The sequence below is a fragment of the Sebastes fasciatus genome, chromosome 13 (genome assembly GCF_043250625.1).
Source record: "Sebastes fasciatus isolate fSebFas1 chromosome 13, fSebFas1.pri, whole genome shotgun sequence".
Classification (NCBI taxonomy): Eukaryota; Metazoa; Chordata; class Actinopteri; order Perciformes; family Sebastidae; genus Sebastes; species Sebastes fasciatus.
Window position 1 is genome coordinate 5325672 of NC_133807.1, and position 18055 is coordinate 5343726.

At 41.7% G+C, this 18055-nt stretch overlaps 1 protein-coding gene across 4 annotated transcripts; it reads right to left on the reverse strand.

Moving 5' to 3' along the window:
- Positions 1–287: 287 nt before the first annotated feature.
- Positions 288–13736, reverse strand: slc16a6b (solute carrier family 16 member 6b). 4 transcript variants are annotated; one of them, XM_074655062.1, is made up of 6 exons: positions 12860–13736; positions 10030–10279; positions 7894–8037; positions 6903–7031; positions 3951–4829; positions 288–3871 (listed from the first exon to the last, which is right to left on the reverse strand). In XM_074655062.1, exons 2-6 carry the CDS (start codon positions 10259–10261, stop codon positions 3591–3593), a joined length of 1665 nt encoding a protein of 554 aa, XP_074511163.1. In that variant the 5' UTR covers positions 10262–10279; positions 12860–13736; the 3' UTR covers positions 288–3590. The 4 variants fall into 4 exon arrangements, with proteins under 4 accessions (XP_074511163.1, XP_074511162.1, XP_074511165.1 ...); XM_074655061.1 differs by having other exon boundaries at positions 12854–13736; XM_074655064.1 differs by lacking the exons at positions 10030–10279; positions 12860–13736 and having other exon boundaries at positions 6903–7159; positions 7894–8034.
- Between the last annotated feature and the right edge of the window lie 4319 nt (positions 13737–18055).

Below are 18055 nucleotides of genomic sequence, written 5' to 3' on the forward strand. Positions count from 1 at the left end.
CAATACCTCACCTGAATTTAAAGAAATATGTCAGCTGCATGAGAATTAATTTTATCTGTCTAATATCATATCACATATTAGTCTCAAGTGGCAGATGAAGAAACTGTTTGAGGCTCCAAACATCACGTCAGCACCACACACCAGTTTAGCTCCAATGCATTATATTTCTTTTTCTTTTATACAATGGGTGACACACTGCTAAAAGGATTTGTTCCCAATTTATTTACAAGCATTGCTGACAAAACTCAAACTTAAACACTAAACCAGATACACAAAAAAAAAACCAATCTGAGTTTGGATTTTATTCAAAGAAAAAAACATAATGAAAGCAGTACAGTACTTAGCAGGCAGGGAGGCACTCTATTCAATATAAAACTGGGAAAAAGTTATAATAAAAAAAATGAGCATCATATCATCATTAGTTGAAATGAAGGTTAAACAGTGAGTAAGGACAGGTTTGTGAAGTAAACTTCAAGTCGTTGTGTTGGCCGTTGAGACGATCTGAGGCTGTTGGCAGCAGGAAAAAAAAGATGTGGTTTTAGTGGTACCACAGTTTAGTGGAGTAATTTAGAAATTATTATAACTCCGGATTCATCCATCCATCTGTTATCTGTAAACGCTTATCCTATTCGAGGTTGCGGGCGGGGGGGCGGGCTGGAGCCGATCCCATCTGACATTGGGCGATGGCGGAGTAAACCCTGGACAGGTCTCCAGACTATCACAGAGACAAACAACCATTCACGCTCACATTCACACCTACGGGACATTTAAAGTCAGTGATTAACCTAACCTGCATGTCTTTGGACTGTGGGAGGAAACCTGAGCGCCCGGAGAAAACCCACGCTAACACGACCCTCTTGCTGTGAGGCGACAGTGCTAACCACTGCACCACAGTGCCGCCCCAACTCTGGGCCCAATTCTACACTTAAAGGTCAGCGGCTGATAGAATAGTTTTAAAATGATGTTTTAATATCGCTTGGATCACACGGCTGCTATGTAGCCCCACAATCACAATGTCAGGTGACATGAGTGTGGGAAAAACAACAATACGCCCGAAGCCTTTTGGCAACGAAAGTGGATGTTAGGCCACAAATCTGATGCCAAGCGGAGCTGATCTGCCTGTTCCTCGCTGCATTTTGGTTGGCTATTTGCTATTTGAATGGTACCTGGTTAAGAACAGGCTAATCTCTATAAACAAGATTCTGCATTCACACGTAGAATCTGTAATCAACGGCACAAGATCTGGGCATCGGGAGCGTTCTGATTTCCGTTTTTGTAGTCCGAGTAGTATTGACCAATCACGTTCTAGCAGGCTTTGGTTGAAGGTAGGTAAACAGTCCGTGTGGAGGGCAGAAGAGGCAGGACCCGTCGGCTATCGTCTGACGGTGATTGAGCTTTTTATAGCTTTAACATTAGCTTGTGAACTTGCAACTTGTGAAATCTGGTCGTACACTCAAACTCCAGTCTCGCATCTCAAGTTGCTAATTGGACTGCAAACAATTGCGTCAGATCGACAGCTGACGGGTTCCGAGATTGAGAACAGGTTTTCAGGATGTCAAGCATCCTTTCTGAGAGGATTACGGAACATGAAAGCAGCAGGATAACGAGGTAAAACTGGGCTTGCTCGGCAGATCAAACAAAGCTACCCAAAATTGATATTTGATTTGATCTTGTTTAGATCTTAAAGGTCCCATATCATGCTCATTTTCAGGTTCATACTTGCATTTTGTATTTCTACTAGAACATGTTTACATTCTTTAATGTTCCAAAAAATCTCTATTTTTCTCATACTGTCTGCCTGAATATACCTGTATTTACCCTCTGTCTGAAACACTCAGTTTTAGTGCATTTCAACGGAATGGCAACGGAATTGCGTTTCCTGCCAACAGCTTGGGTCCATGTTTACTTCCTGTCAGCAGATACCATTAACATACACTGCAACCAGTAATAGACTGGGACACATTTAGAATGTTTACGTTTAAAACTGTATAATGGTCTAAATATTGTATATTTGTGACATCACAAACGGACAGAAATCCCAACGGCTTGTTTCAAACGCACAATTTCTGAATACAGGCTGTGTGTATTTCTCTGTATATTGAGCGTTTTGATAGTTTAACAGTATTTATACAGCACTTAAACCTGCTTTATCATGTAAAAGACATAAAAATCTCACTTTTAACAATATGGGACCTTTAAGTTCTGGATGTTTAATTACTTTTATCGTGCTTTTATTGTAAAGCACTTTGTAACTTTGTTTTCGAACGGTGCTAAATAAAGTTATTATTATATTCACACCACATACTGTATAAAGGATATTCAGCAGTTTACCCGCATGTTGAGGGAAACAAGTATGTGCTCAGTGGGATTATCACCGGTGTTAAACTGTGTGGAAAATGTCAAAAAGTGCACATTATGTCACAGTTTTGCATCTTTCCAAAGTAGTTGCTGCCCCACCATTTCTCCTATACACACTGTATATGACCATCTCTAGTTGTACACTTTAACACTGTATTTAGTTAGCCATGGCATCGGAAAATAAATTGACGTGAACCTCAGGTTCTTCTCTTGTACCGTGACTACTTTTCAGTTTTGTCTGCCGTTACTTGTAACAAGGTCATCGTACAGTATATCACCAGGATCATGAGAACTTAGATAATAGATATTACAGTCAATGCTTTTACCCAAAGCAATGCAAAATTAAGGATGTAAAGGTTCCCTAGACTCGTGCAAAATGAATCCAACACAACCTCCAATATCATAGAATCATAGAATACAGGCTACAGAGACTAAGCTGAAGCTCAAGGATCAGTGAACACTGCTGCAATAATTAGGTTAGTTACCATAGTGGTAGAAATTCAAATATCGATTACATGAATGTGCATACGGCTGATGGATAGGACACAAAACTGTATGCACAAATTGCTTTTCTTGTCCACCTTTAGCAGTACTGAAATCATTCTTCCATGCATCAAATGTGTACAGGTAGCTTATCCACGGTTCATTTTGCAAGGAGAATTACATTTTAAAGCCGCGGCGTGTTCCGCTGTGTGTGAAGATGTGACTGTGTTCATGTGGTTGTCGAGCTTGCATCCATCATGTGTTGAACGACACGTCGTGCAGGTGTTGAAGCAGGGCTGTGACGAGGACGCGCGCCTCGACATCAGCAGGAATCGACGAGCACAACTTCATGCAGGCTTCTGACAAATATCAGCTCCTGCTCATGACGCGCTTCAGTATCCATGACGACAACACGTCTTTCCTGAGATAAAGGTACTCAAACTGATGATACACGGAGGATTGTGAAAGTGAGGTTTTCCCTAAACAGCTGGAACAGGAATGTGTGTAAAGTAGGGAAATAGCTCAGGTGTGACACCATGTGCTCAGCATGGATGTGTCTTTGGTATTAGTGGACAAACTTCTTCCTTTCTGGAAATGAGTGAACTTCAATCTTTTCAGAATGTGAGAGAGATTGACACCTGAGATTTGGAACCAGCAGCATCTGGGATTAGTGTTAGTGACACTGCATCTGGACTGTATTGTTGGTCCTGGTGGTGAGTCATTGGTTATGAGGTGATGTCATGCTGTAGTCAGGTTCTTATTACAGAGGCGTTGTCCTGATCCACAGCCTGTCTGACCGGACTGTCCTCCAGGGCCAAGCCCACATCCGAAACGTCCGCCTGGCCGCTATCCTGAGACATGTTCTCCTCTTCCTCTGTGCTCCTGCCTTCCTCTTTGTTTCCGCTCCGTCTTTTGCACATGCCAGACTTGGCCGGGCCGACCAGAGCCAGGCAAACGGCGCTGAGGCCCATGCCCGCCGCACAGGAGTAGAATGCAGCTCCGTAGTTCTGCGTGACATCCACCAACGCACCTGGAAGACAAGACAGCTGTTAGGAAAAAGTCCTACACTGATGAGTGCAATCAGAGAGAAGGTGAACAGTCTCTTGTACCTCCTAGTGGCGGCCCTGCCAGCCCAGCGAAGCTCTGGATGAAGACGTACACTCCCACAGACGACGCCATCTTCTGGATGCCCACCACGTCCTCCTCAGCCAGCAGCGGGATGTGAGTGGACCCGACGGTGCCCATGAAGTAGCCGTAGAGGGCGCAGCAGACCACTAGGCCCCAGAACTCCCACACGATAGTGAAGGCCACCAGCACCAGGCACAGCAGGACCACGCAGACCAGCAGCACCAGGGTCTTCCTGCAGCGGACCTTGTTCAACACCATCCCGATGGACAGGCGGCCGAAGGTCTCGGCCACGGCCATCACGGAGAGCATGTAGGAGGCCATGCCGGGCTCCACGCCGCGGCTCTTGCTCAGCTCGATGATGTAGAGCTGCGGGGCGAAGAAGCCCAGCGTGGCGAACAAGCCAAAGAGGGAGTACCAGATGAAGGCGCTGTCTTTAAGCACAGAGAAGTCCAGAAGTTTGGGGCTGGGAGGATTGACTGGGGTGGGAGGGGTGGACAGCGACGGCTCCTTGGGCTCTTTGTCCTGCACCTCCTCCCACTCCATCAGAGCCTTGCTGTCAGCTCCTGCGGTCCTCAGGTCTTCGTTCGATGTGGAGAGGGAGGTGACACCAGAGTCCTCTGAACCCCGGGACCCTCCTGACCTGATGGAAGTCCCAGTTTGTTCGTTCTCCAACTCGTAAACAGTCTGCAGCTGCTTCAAAGAGAGAGGCTGTTTGTCTGATTCAGTGTCCTCCTTTCCAGGCTCCGGCTCAATGATGATTGGACGAAGGAGAAGCCCACAGCCAATCACAGACACCTGAAAGGTGCCGAGGACAACCAGACAGTAGCGCCAGCCAATGTGTTCCTTCAGTGTGGTGAAAGCTGTGGAGAGAGAAGAGCATAGGTCATTATTACTATTACATTTAGAGAGAGAGATGTAGTATATGTGTATGTATGTTATAGTGTATTTCAGATAAGACCAGAAAATGAGAGCTGGCAACTTTTTAAAGGAGTAATAAATACATCCATTTGAACTAGTTATGATATCAAACCATATTTTGCATGCTATTTATGGTCTACATTTTTCAGTAATAGCCATTTAGTGTATTTACATGATATAATTACCTCTCTCTTCCCATGCTGGATTCAACTTGCCTTCACATGTATCCAGTGTTACTGTTTGTAATTTGATCCCATTGATAGCATTGATAGCATCAGCCTGACTGTTACCTGTTCACTGTCCTACAGACCATGGATGTATAAAGAGAACTGGATACAGCGTTGGAGGCGGGGCCCCGTTCACTCCTATGAAAGTTGCTCATCGGCGCATGAAGCCTAAATGGCTCGACTTCCGTCTGGAAAAGTACCCGGATCTTGGGCTACATGGAACATGCGCAGTAGCTTCCGCTCGGTCACGGGGTCCAACCGTCACGACGTCGTCACGGCTTGCGCTCCAGCCTCGGTCTGGGTCTCAGTCACATGAACGGAGGAAGGGAAATAACTCTGGATTCGGCTATTAGTGCGTTATACAACTTTAAAAACTAAAAAGGACTATTAGAGTGTTTGTACTGGGAAGTTGATTCACCTAAAAAAAAAAATGATCTGCTGAGTTACAGACGTCTCTTTCCCAATGTAAGTCTATGGGGAAAAGTATTTTTGGGCCCAATGGCATCACGTGACTGACACGGAAGTTGCAGTACCGACGTTTGGCCACTACGAAAGTTGGGATCAACGAGCGGCGCACTTCCTGGGGGCTTGTCTACAGCCCTATCAGAGCTGGATTTAACTGAAGTTACTGCTAATGCTAATGCTAAACCAACATTTCCTACCGCTGATGCTTCACATTTTCAACTGGCAAAACACGGGATGGCTTTTATTGTGAAGCACTCACAGGAAACCAATGTATTTGTAACATAGGTTAGTGCGATCACCACGGTAGGTTAACCACGACCGTTCACCGAAAATGTGTCTACAAAATAGTGTATAAGTTGTAAATACTGCAGGTAGTAAAGCTCCTCAGCAAGGTAAACAACTTACACACTCAATATTTAGTGCCCGAGCACCGGCAACGTTGGGCCAGCGAAAGCCCTATTGACACTGTAGGGATTATTCTTTTTTTACTTTTTATTTTTCATGCAAATGAATTGCTCTTTTCGAGGCCTTTGCCACGCTCAAAACGGTAAAAATATTTGGTAGACAGATGTAACATGTGGAGATGCACAAAAAATCCTCTTGGAGGTATGCCCAAAACTCAACAGGAAGTCAGCCATTTTGAATTTAATGTGCGATTTTTGTTTCATAGGTCATGTACTTTCGTGTAACTCCTCCTACAGATTTAATCAGAACAACTTGAAATTTGGTCAGGACCATCTTAAGACCTTAAGGATGAAAAGTTATTCAATGGTGAGTTTTCACTGACCGTGGCGTGGCGGCCATTTTGGGCCATTCGCCATGAAACAGGAAGTTTCTCCACTGTACATAGTCTGATCCGCCCCGAATTTCTCAGGCATGATAAGGGTCCAGTCATGATGTCATTTACATGCAAAAATAGACTCATAGTCCCGCCCCAAGACGTTAGCCCCACGCCCTTCCATAACTCATGAACCGTTTGTCGTAGAGTCTTTTGGGAGGTGTCATATCATTCAGCAGAGGGTTCCTGTTTCATTGGTATGGTTTTCCCCGCCCCTTACACATTAGCCACACTCCCTTTCATAACTCATTAACCATTTGTCATAGAGTCTTGTGGCAGGCGTCATTGCACTCAGAGTTCCTGTTTCATCGTGCCTGGCCGCGTAGATCGGCGTCCCGCCAGTACCCCTCGACGCACAAGGAGGTGCGAGGGCCCGTTCATCGCTGCTTGCAGCTTTAATATTATTATTATTATTCTCAAAAATAGCTTCACTTCATATAGGTTGCATTTCAGCTAACTGCCCCCTCTGAGACTCGAACACTCACCCGGAGCAAATGCAAATAAGGCGAAGGATTCTCCGGAGGAAGCGACGGAGGTGACGAGGGCCCGCCGTCTGGAGAAGTACTGGGCTAGGATGGTGACAGTGGGGAGGAAGGCGAAGGAGTAGCCGAGGCCTGTAAACAATGAACAGAGAAGAGGAAAAAGGGGAACGTGACAGCCACTGGCCCACATGGGAAGTGTCAGGTCACTCCTTTGTCAAAGGTGGCAGGCTGCGAGAGATGATTGAGCTTTGCTACAGCTGCTGCTGAAAGACAAAAAGCATGTAAAGACAAAGTAAGAGAAGAAGGGGAGAGAGAGAGGGGGGGGGGATGTCAGGTTAGCTGTGGTCCATTTCAGATGCACAAACGTGGTAATCTAAAGCATCATCATCCAGTCAATTTATTCCTTCCTCCTCAGCCATTTCCTGCTCCCTAAATCCTGATCTGAAAGAGAATTTAGAGTTTTTTGGGGGGAATATTTGGCTGCTCCAGTTTTCCCTGCTCTGCTCTGTCACTCCTTCCTAGAAACTAAAGCTGTATGGTGTTTAGAAGAGGCTGATCACCTCTCAGTCATTGGACAGCTCTGGAAGAAACAGATTGGTTCAGATTTTGTTGTTGTTGTTGTTGATGACGCTGCTTTAGTTCATTCATTACAGTCTGTTACTGTGAACAAGACAAACACATCTGCAAGATCAATACAGTCATTAATAATAATAATACAATTTATTTGTATGGGACCTTTCCAAACATAGTTACAAAGTGCTTTACATAAGTTAAAATAGTGCAAACATCAAGATGAAAACCATACAGAATAAAAACATAAAAACATAGGCCAAAATAAAATAAGACTTTTGTACAACAAGTCAACAACAATGAAATTTAAAACAAGGGATTGCTATAAAAAGGCCTTCCTGTAAAGGTAGGTTTTGAGGCGTGATTTAAAAGAAGAAACATTACAATGAAAGACACACAAAGACAGATGGAGTTTGATAAGTACCTGAGACAACACCGATGGTGATGTACATCTCATTGATGGAGTTGGTGAAGGCCGAGGTGACGGTTCCCAGGATGATGAGGAAGCCTCCCATCATCACTACTGGACGGCAGCCGAAGCGGTTGCTCAGCATCGTGGACAGGGGGGCTGGGGTGGGGGGGGATGGAAGACATGACAAGCATTTCATTTAATCAGTTCAACTCAGTTAACCTATATATATTAGTTGTTGCACAATGACTTAGTATGGCCTGTTGAACAGATCATTAGTGTTATTGCTGCGCAGACATGACTGTACATGCATATGGGTGGTGCACAGTTAGTATAATCATACTTAGGTTGAGGATTATTAGTCCAGCAGTAAATGGATATCACTATGTATATGAGCAACAAAACAAACGCAGTTACTCTGAGAACTCAGGTTACACAGGTAACTGGGCGACATGTTTACGTGCACTGTAGTAACCTGGATACCGTAAATCCACATACGCATGCAGCAGATCAGTAATCAGTAGTAATTTCTCTCCACCTTTGCAGACCTTGATTTGGAAGCACGGCTGTCCTGTTAGAACTGAATTATTGATCGAGGATGTGTCTTCATGATTTTATGCAATACAAGTAGGGGTGTTCACAAAATTCATGGTTCGGTTCATATCACGGTTTTGAGGTCACGGTTTTCGGTTCGGTTCGGTTCATTTATGTTACTGCATGGAGGTCATGTTCTGATTTCAACATGCTTTTTGTTTATTTGGCAAAAATAAATGTTTGCCTTAACAAAAGTATGGCTTACATAAAGAACATAAACACTTCTTTATTGTCAAATCTTAATTGAAAGAATAGGTCTTCTACAGTCATTAGTGCAAACAAAAAATGCAGCTTTGTTATTTTCATACAAATATGATGTGATTATAGACTAAGGCCTTTAACATAAATTGAAGCATAAGCTCAACCAGAACTATACTAAAAAAAAAAAAAAGAACAGTTTAACATATGTCTCAATTCCCTGATTATCAGCTCTTAATTGAAAGATTAGTTTTTCCACTCAAAAAGTGCAGTATTTGGAAAGGCATATGGTTGGATTTCTGTGCCACTGTGTTATTTTAAAAATAATAACTAACTATAAAACACATTACAGGGATTGTGCTGCTGGAATTACTGTGTTGCTTTAGCGTACAGCGCGGCTCAAGTAACATGAGCCTAACTACATGAAAAAAAACAGACAATCGGCCTCCTGACTTATTTCAAATGAACCAAACAATTCATACACGTCCCGAACCGTGACAAGCGGACCAAATTTTTTACCTGAACCGTTCCATCCCTAAATACCAGTAATCAATACAAGGACGTAGAGTCGAAACAAAGATTTATTTCTTATTGATCGGCAGATAATTCATCTGCAACTTTGGTAAAAGTTATTTAAATCATTTTTCAAGCAGAAATACTTCTCAAATGATGAATGTTTGCTGTTTCTTAGTTTAATGTTATAGTAAACCAGTCTTGCCTAGGCAGACCTATCTCCACAGCGCTGTGTCAGCGCTAAAGAAAGGTCTGGCTCCACACATTGTCATTCTGCCATAAAGGGGAACAAAAAACGCTCTGGCGTATCGCTAAGCACAGGATGCAGACACAGTGGCCTTGCGGAAGAGGAAGAGGATGCTGTGGGAGATAGAACTTTAACCCACAGTCTGCATCCAGTGACTCAAGCGTCTCCAACCTATGATTCTTCTGAGAGCTAATTTGACAACATGAAAGTGGCTGAGAGCTACTCATAGCAGATCGGTAATAGCAGACTTTCTCTCTTACTTTCATGATCCTTTAATAACGTTTCAGTCACTGCAATCATTGAGTCTATTACAATTCTGCCATAGGTGAAGGGCTTTTTGTTTTTAGTTAGAATGTGCGCCACTAAACGAAGCCTCTGTTGCTGTGTTGGCCTTCTTCGTCAGCTTGGTAAACAGAGACTGTCGTCTTCGGCTCTTTACCTTCTCTGTTCGTAGAATGATGTTACATCTTTTACCGACTGACACGCTCGCACCGCAAATGAGACACACACAATTGTCATTCACGTTCGTGAAAAATACTCTGAAAAAGTATATATATTTTTTCCTTTTATTGGCCTAGCTACACACATGAGTGACTGACCAGAGAAGGTAAAGATGAAGACAGGGATGGAGATGACCCATGACACTCGGCTGTTGCTCTCTCCAAACTCTTCCATCAGATCCTGGAGGAAGACACCCAGGCTCTTGATGCTCCCGTAAGTGCAGACCTCCACCAAGAAGAAGGCCACGGCCACGGCCCAGCCCCAGCCGCCGTCGGGCACCTCCGGGTAAACATTTGGACCCAAGCAACGCTCGGAATGGGGCACCCTCATGGCTATACAGCAGGCTGCCTGGAGGAAGAAACAGAGATGACATCAGTGAGCTCATTTTGAAGTCCTAACTTCCACCACAAACTGACAGACACAGACTTTTCTCTTGGTGGAAACAACTGGCTGCTGCTCCTGGAGTCATGACTGAAACTCTGACTGTCACGATTATGACATTTTAGTTGACGATTAATTGTCTTGTTTTCAGTTCATTTTCAGTGACTTATACCACCATGTTTCCATCCAAACATTTTTATTAGGGCTGTCAAATATAACGCGATAATCACGCCATTTTCAAAGGGGTCCCTTGACTTTTGACCTCCAGATATGTGAATGTAAATGGGTTCTATGGGTACCCACGAGTCTCCCCTTTACAGACATGCCCACTTTATGATAATCACATGCAGTTTGGGGCAAGTCATAGTCAAGTCAGCACACTGACACACTGACAGCTGTTGTTGCCTGTTGGGCTGCAGTTTGCCATGTTATGATTTGAGCATATTTTTTTTATGCTAAATGCAGTACCTGTGAGGGTTTCTGGACAATATCTGTCATTGTTTTGTGTTGGTAATTGATTTCCAATAATAAATATATACATACATTTGCATAAAGCAGCATATTTGTCCACTCCCATGTTGATAAGAGGATTAAATACTTGACAAATCTCTCTTTAAGGTACATTTTGAACACATACAAAATGTGTGATTAATTTGCAATTAATCGCGATTAACTATGGACAATCATGCGATGAATTGCAATTAAATATTTTAATCGACTTGACAGCCCTAGTTTTTACGTGAGAAAATCTGGATGGAAGCAACTACAACTACAGCATAACTTTCACCAGAACTGTCGAACATACTGCTGCAGCCACGCTAACACAGGCAGAATATGCAAACTCCACACTGAACATTTGTAACATTGACTTTAAATTCCCTTGATTGTGGAATCCAATAATTATGCTAAATCATCACGGTTACTATTTTCAGATTTTTTATAGACTAAGCAATTTATTTAATTGGCTGAGAAAACAATTGATAGATTCACCTATAATGATAATAAAAAAAATTGATTTATTATATTTATCATATATACTATATTGCTTCTGGAGATTGATGTATTGGATTGCATCCTATTTGTTGATATGTAATGTAATTGATATCTAGGATTTTCATTGGTTTGTTCCGGGACCCACACCTGTGTGAAATCAGGTGAGGGTGCTTGGTCACATGCTGATAATGTACAGGCACCTTTATCTTGATAAAATGTGGACATCGAAATGTGATCAATATGTTGCAAGTTGGTCTAAAACAGGGGTGCACACACTTTTTCAGCATGCGAGCTACTTATAAAATGACCAAGTCAAAATGATCTACCTACTATAAAAATGCAAAACATATATTTATTTATAAATATATTGAGTATTCTTTATATGTACAATATATGTTGGTGTACCTTGCATAACTGCATGAACCCATATTGTACAATATAACTCTGTACATTTTTTGTCATTACCTTACTCTGATGACTTGCACTGAATGGAATCAGCCAGGGATGCATAGTCCGGACAGAAAAAAAAAAAAAATGTTTTTTTTTAAAAAATGTTTTTTTTTTTTAATGCCATGCGATCTACCCACACTACCTTTGCGATCGACCGGTAGATCGCGATCGACGTATTGGGCACCCCTGGTCTAAAATCTCAGCGTCAGGCTTAGAAAAATATTTTTTTAAGGCTGAGAAACGTTTGCAAAAATAGAAGAATCTGGCGATACGAAGATACGTATCATGATACAGGGGTTACGATTCAATATATTGTGATATATTGCGATACTGTAAGCAAGGTGATATATTTTCAATCTAATTTTCAGAAAACTGTCATTGCATAAAGAACACACCACCATATACATAAAATCTGAGTAAAAAAAGTTGACTTTTTCTGCAGTCAGAACAGTGGGATCTGCATTTATCACAGTCCCTGTATCATCCAACATCATAGCACTACTTTGAGAATGAAATAAAGTAATGACTTAGTTCATCTTTTCATGTAAGCTATTAATTTAAAATACAGTGTTTTTGAGAATTGATACAGTAACACAAAACATAATATTGCGATATTAAATTTTTTCAATCTGTGAATGCATCTGAATTATGCACTTGTCTGTGATTGAATAAATGTTTTGAGGTTGTTTTTTTAACCTGCCTTGAACTGACTTGATTGACATGTTTTTAGACGCAGTATAGGAGGAAGAGGAGGAGGAGGAAGAGGATGAAGAGGAGGGGGAGGGGGAGGAGGAGGAGGAGGAGGGATGATGTCAATGTGCTGCATATCCCAGCTGTTCCTCCAGCTCACTGATGGGTTAACACAGATATCAAGAGTATATTTACATACAGGCCTATAGCCATTTTGTGTGTGCCAATAACATAATAACATCAATAAAGACTGTTGTGTCTCGTTATTGTCAGAGAGCAGACCACTATACCTCCTGTAGTGTCGGTTAGTCAACAGTAACACAGCGGATCAGCTGACTGCTGCCCGTTAACGTTAGACAGCATCATCTCAAAGCTGCAGCTGCCAGCTGACATGTGAACGCTACTCACCGCTACCGACGCTCAGAGAGGCTGGAGTCTTCTGCTGGTCTCTCTCCTCCTCATTTCACTGCATCTTTAATGTATTAGACTATTTACCTTTCAATCATTTACGTATTTCTTTTTCTTTTAAAATACAAATAAAAAATAAATAAAGACATAAGTAGTAGAGCCGATATTTTGGTCTAGTTTGGCACTACCACAGAGAGCCGCATCTGTTGTCTCTCCTCGATGGTTTCCTGCTCTCTTCTCTCTTTATAGCAGCTCTTTACCGGCTCGAGCCGGTATTCAGACGCGGGCGCGCAAATCCCTCTCGGCCTCATGGACGCGCAGCGCGGGGCGGCCCTCGTGAGAGACGACACGAGACGAGGGAATCCGCTCTCTCTCTCTAAACACTCACACATAAACACACACACACACATGCTGAAACACAGTTTATTTCTTAGACGTTACATAGAACTCACAGATAATTCACCTGCCGTGTGAACGTGAATGATAGTTACCGTGAATGATGTGAACGCAAACCTAACATGGACAATATTTGTTCACATGGCAAGCTCACTTTTACGCATTTTATGGTCGGACGTGAATGCAGCTCCAGCACGGTCGCCGGCGGGCGCGCGGAGATGAAGAGTTTAAAGAGGCAGCATCCGGTCCCACCCTGCTGTGTTAGTGTGGAGGTCTATGCGTGAGTGTGTGTGGGTGGGTGGGTGTGCGTGTGCGTGTGTGTGTGTGCGTGTATGTATGTGTCAGTGTGTGTTGATTTCATTTTATAGGCTACTGGAACACAGATGAATAATGATGTGAAAATGTGGAGGGACTGAATTAAAGGTCCCATATTGTAAAAAGTGAGATTTTCATGTCTTATATATTATAAAGCAGGTTCAAGTTCTATATAAATACTGTGAAAGTATCGAAACGCTCAATATACGGAGAAATACACAGCCCATATTCAGAAACTGTGCTTTTGAAACCAGCCGTTAGGATTTCTGTCCATTTGTGATGTCACAAATATACAATATTTAGACCATTACAAGGTTTTAAACATAAACATTCTAAATGTGTCCCAGTTTGTTTCCTGTTGCAGTGTATGTGAATGACATCAGCTGACAGGACGTAAACGTGGACCCAAGCTAATGCCTAGCTCAGCAATTCTGTTGCCATTCCATTGAAATTTACTAAAGCGGAGCGTTTCAGACAGAGCATGAATACAGGTATATTCAAGCAGACAGAATGAGGAAAATAATGTGTTTTTTAAACATTAAAGTATGTAAACATGTTCTAGTAAAAAATTCCATAATAACCTTTCAGCATATTGTAATTCAAGTGTTTTGAGAGAGACTTCTGCTCCTCCTCATGGCTCTGTTTTCAGGCTTCAAAAAATCTAGCCTCTGATGGGAGAATTTGACAGCAGACCTCAGATCAGCTCTTACTGCTTGTTTTTCCCCGGTCTTTGAAATCTTGCAGATGCCATAGGAGCACCGAAGGACACAGAGGAGCATGATTTTTTTCATGAGCTACAGGAGAGGACAATGAAAAACGGGTGTCTTCAGGGAAAATGAGGAGGGTTGGAAAGTATGCCCCACATCTGCCACAGTACCACATCTGTTTGAAGGGTTGGGTTAAGAGTCACTAGACTCGTTGGGCTATACCTTTTGCCAGACTGACTCAGATGTTTTTGTACTACATGGCTGCCCTGTTAGTCACCACCATTAATTAAGCCAACAACATACTTTCATGGACACAGAAAAGCTCAGCTTAGCAGAAATGGCCTTTCCCTGAACAGCCCCTAGAGTACAGATGGGATAAAAGTTCTTAACATCTGAAACCTATCCTAAATCGTATGTAATAGTCTTGTTCTTACATAAATAGAATTTGACCAAACAGATGCAACAATGTCATTATATAAAAATGCCCGACCCTTTAAGAATAAAATACTGGATTTTTATTGAAATAAATTAAACGCAATATTTTTACTTTGCACATTTTTAAGAATATTGATGAATATCATGATGGATTTAGTCAATATTTACTTATATATACTTGTATAATTTATAAATGACTCACCTGTCTCTGCAACTGTGACTGATCCTTTAAGTGTTCAGAAGTGCTCTGAACTGGAATACTCTCAGTTTGAGACAGTGGTGTGTCTAAGAGGTGGCCAGACAAGTGCCAGCCCAGAAACCTGATTGGACCCCCCAGGTGCCACTTCAAAATCAAGTGTTTTTATTGGTTAAGAACCATATTAAAGGTTGGCCTTCATCTCCATCAGTCCTGGAGACAGAGTTTCTAGCAAAATACTATAATTTCCAAATGGGTAGCTATCTACAACGGAGTATTAGGGCCAGATTGAGGAAAAAAAATAAATCTGAGATTCCGAGAATAAAATCATAAATTTACGAGAAAAAAAAGTTGTATTATGAGAAAAAAGTCATACGTTTAGGAGGAAAAAGTCATTATATTATGAGAATAAAGTCATAATAATATAAAGTAGTAATTTTACGTGTTATTTTAGAGGGGAAATAGTGTGAAAATGAGGAACGTGGAGCATCTTGTGAAGTTATACTTTAGTTTAGGTTTCACAAATAACCAAATATGTCATATTTTGGCACATCAGCATCACATTATCATCAGTATCAGGACCTTGAAAAGATTGTGCAAGAAGTTGCGTTTATTCCGAAGAAAGAACCACACGGACCTGATGGGGAAACTGACTCTTTTGCAGAGGAGGAAACAACTTTTTTTTTTCTTGTAATATTACGACTTTTTTCTCGTAAAGTTATGACTTTATTCTCATAATATTATGACTTTATTCTCTAAATCTCAGATTTTTTTCCCCTCAATGTGGCCCTAATACTCTGTTGTAGCTACCTAATGTATTTGGTGGTAAAATCTCAGAACTTTGCCATTAAAATTCAAAATGTAACAATGTTTAATTAATTACCACTCAACACGGACACGCCGATGTTAAAACAAAATAATCATTTGTCATATCTAGGCAGCCGTTTTATGTGTGATGGTCATTGTAGAGAGAATTGTTGTGCATTGTGCATCTTTTTGCTATTCTTGATGAGGGAAGGATGCCAACTTTCATTGGTTGTTGCTGAAAGACTAAAATGTTTAAAAGAATTATTCCTGGTCTGCAGAAGTGGATTCACCTTTTGTCCTTTGCTATTTTTTTGTCCCTGTTCCTACACTTTTGTTTCAGAAGCTGAACTATGAAGACAGTGCATTTTCTATGAAAAACCTGCTGTTTTCCTCTAAGTGAAGGATGTTCTTTCTTGTACTGGCTCATTGCCACACCCCATCTTTGCCATCCTATTTAAGATGCCGCAGATATGCCACTGGTTTGCTGTGCACTCAGTGATGCAACACTGCTATGATGCAACACAAGTCCAACATAACCATGGTGTCTGATTAAAGAACAGATGTAATTTCAATGAAAGTTAGTTAATCAGTCAGACAGCAACATTCTAAAGATGATTGAATGTTTGTCCAGACAGTTTCTCCTACATGTTACTATCAACTTCAAAATGAGATTTTGAGTATTTTCTCTAAACTTAGATCCTCTTGGCTCAGCCTTTGCTTTTGAGATTCCAATAAAATGAAAAAATAAAGAACAATATTGTCCTATGAATGTGATTTCACATTCACAAATGTTAGATATTTGTCTCAGTGATCAAATTGAATTGAAATCTGGTTTCTTAAACTTCCCCATCACCCCAGAGACCTGGGCTCTGTTCTTCTACCCTTTACTTTTGACTTAGATTGTTTTCTTGTCTTCTCCTCTTTACCCTGAAATCATTTGTCTTTGTCTTCCCTCAGCGGTACGTTGTGTCTCTGGGTGTGAGGTTACAGCTGGTTATAACGGTTTCCCCAACTCACGAGTTGCGTAATGTTAGGCAACCACAAGGCTGCACTGATAGAGGAAATACACAGTGAGGAGACTACAGAGCAACAACCTGCAATATTTGCTGAACACGTGTTTTTTTTTCGGGGTTAATTACACGAGTTCATCAGGATATTTGATGACGCAATAGTTCGCAGTTGAAGGCAGAAATTAAAAACATAAAAGTAAGCCATAAAAGTGTTGGGCTGGTGGACTTTAGAGTGGTTGAAATACTGGTGAAAGGATAAGAAGCCTTTAATCTTCACACTACGAACAGACTGGTTAGAGTCTCATTCAATTGGTTACGGGAAGAATGTTGAAAATACAAACTCGTGGTATCCTGGTGGCTTAAGGGTTTTAAAGTTAAAGCGAGTTCAACATACCCAGGGTATCTTCTCGTTTTCTGGCTTAACTAACCTTAGCAAACAAGATCACGCTAAACGGTCCTACGACGGTGGTTATCAACTCGGTATATCAGCTCAGGGTTTCTCAATCTGGCTGTGAGCGCGTTCACATGAACGGGGCGGTGTTTGCCGTATATGACCAATCACAGACATGGACAAGTCTACAGACTTGCAGACAGACAGGCAGAGCGGCACATTTTACAAAGGAAGAAACTATATTAGACAAATACGAAGAAGTTCAACACATAATCCAGACTATCCAGACTGCTGTTATCGACCCAGTGGGTCGCTATATTCTCTCTCTCTCTCATGATAAAAAGAAATGTTTAGGCTACTTCATAATATAAATCAACACCTGGAACACTACACTCTGCCACTGCTCCTCGCTGAGAGTCACTCGGCGTTGAGCGTCAGCCCCGTTGGAATAGGGGCAATAGTCTGGAAACAGAAATGTTTTACAGACTCTCTTTTCTTTATTCCATACTGCATAGGAACCCTGATAAGAGAGCTGTTCTTTTTTTTCTTGGTCTCTGTATGCCCAGTCCTTGATGGAGGTGACAGGGAACATATATCATGCACAAAGGGTGGGAGGTGGGGGTCCGTTTGTGTGGAGGGTCAGTGGAGGGTCAGTAGTGGCCCAACAAGCACATTTTGCTCGGCAGCCCCCTTAAAAGTTAAAGGTCCCATATTGTAAAAAGTGAGATTTACATGTCTGTTATATTATTATTAAGCAGGTTAATAAAAATAAAAGTGATATATAAATACTGTGAAAGTATCAAAACACTCAATTCATGGAGAAATACACACAGCCCGTATTCAGAAACTGTGCGTTTAAAACAAGCTGTCAGGATTTTTGTGATGTCACAAATCTACAATATTTAGACCATTTCACAGTTTTAAACGTAAACATACTTAATGTGT

Bases quoted from the DNA above. Each gene is read 5' to 3' on its own strand.
- slc16a6b (XM_074655062.1), bottom strand. From the start codon at position 10,261: ATGAGGGTGCCCCATTCCGAGCGTTGCTTGGGTCCAAATGTTTACCCG. The intron at 4,830-6,902 runs GTGAGTGTTCGA...CTCTCTCCACAG, and splicing joins CTTATTTGCATTTGCTCCGG to CTTTCACCACACTGAAGGAA. The intron at 3,872-3,950 runs GTACAAGAGACT...CTTGTCTTCCAG, and splicing joins GGCAGGGCCGCCACTAGGAG to GTGCGTTGGTGGATGTCACG.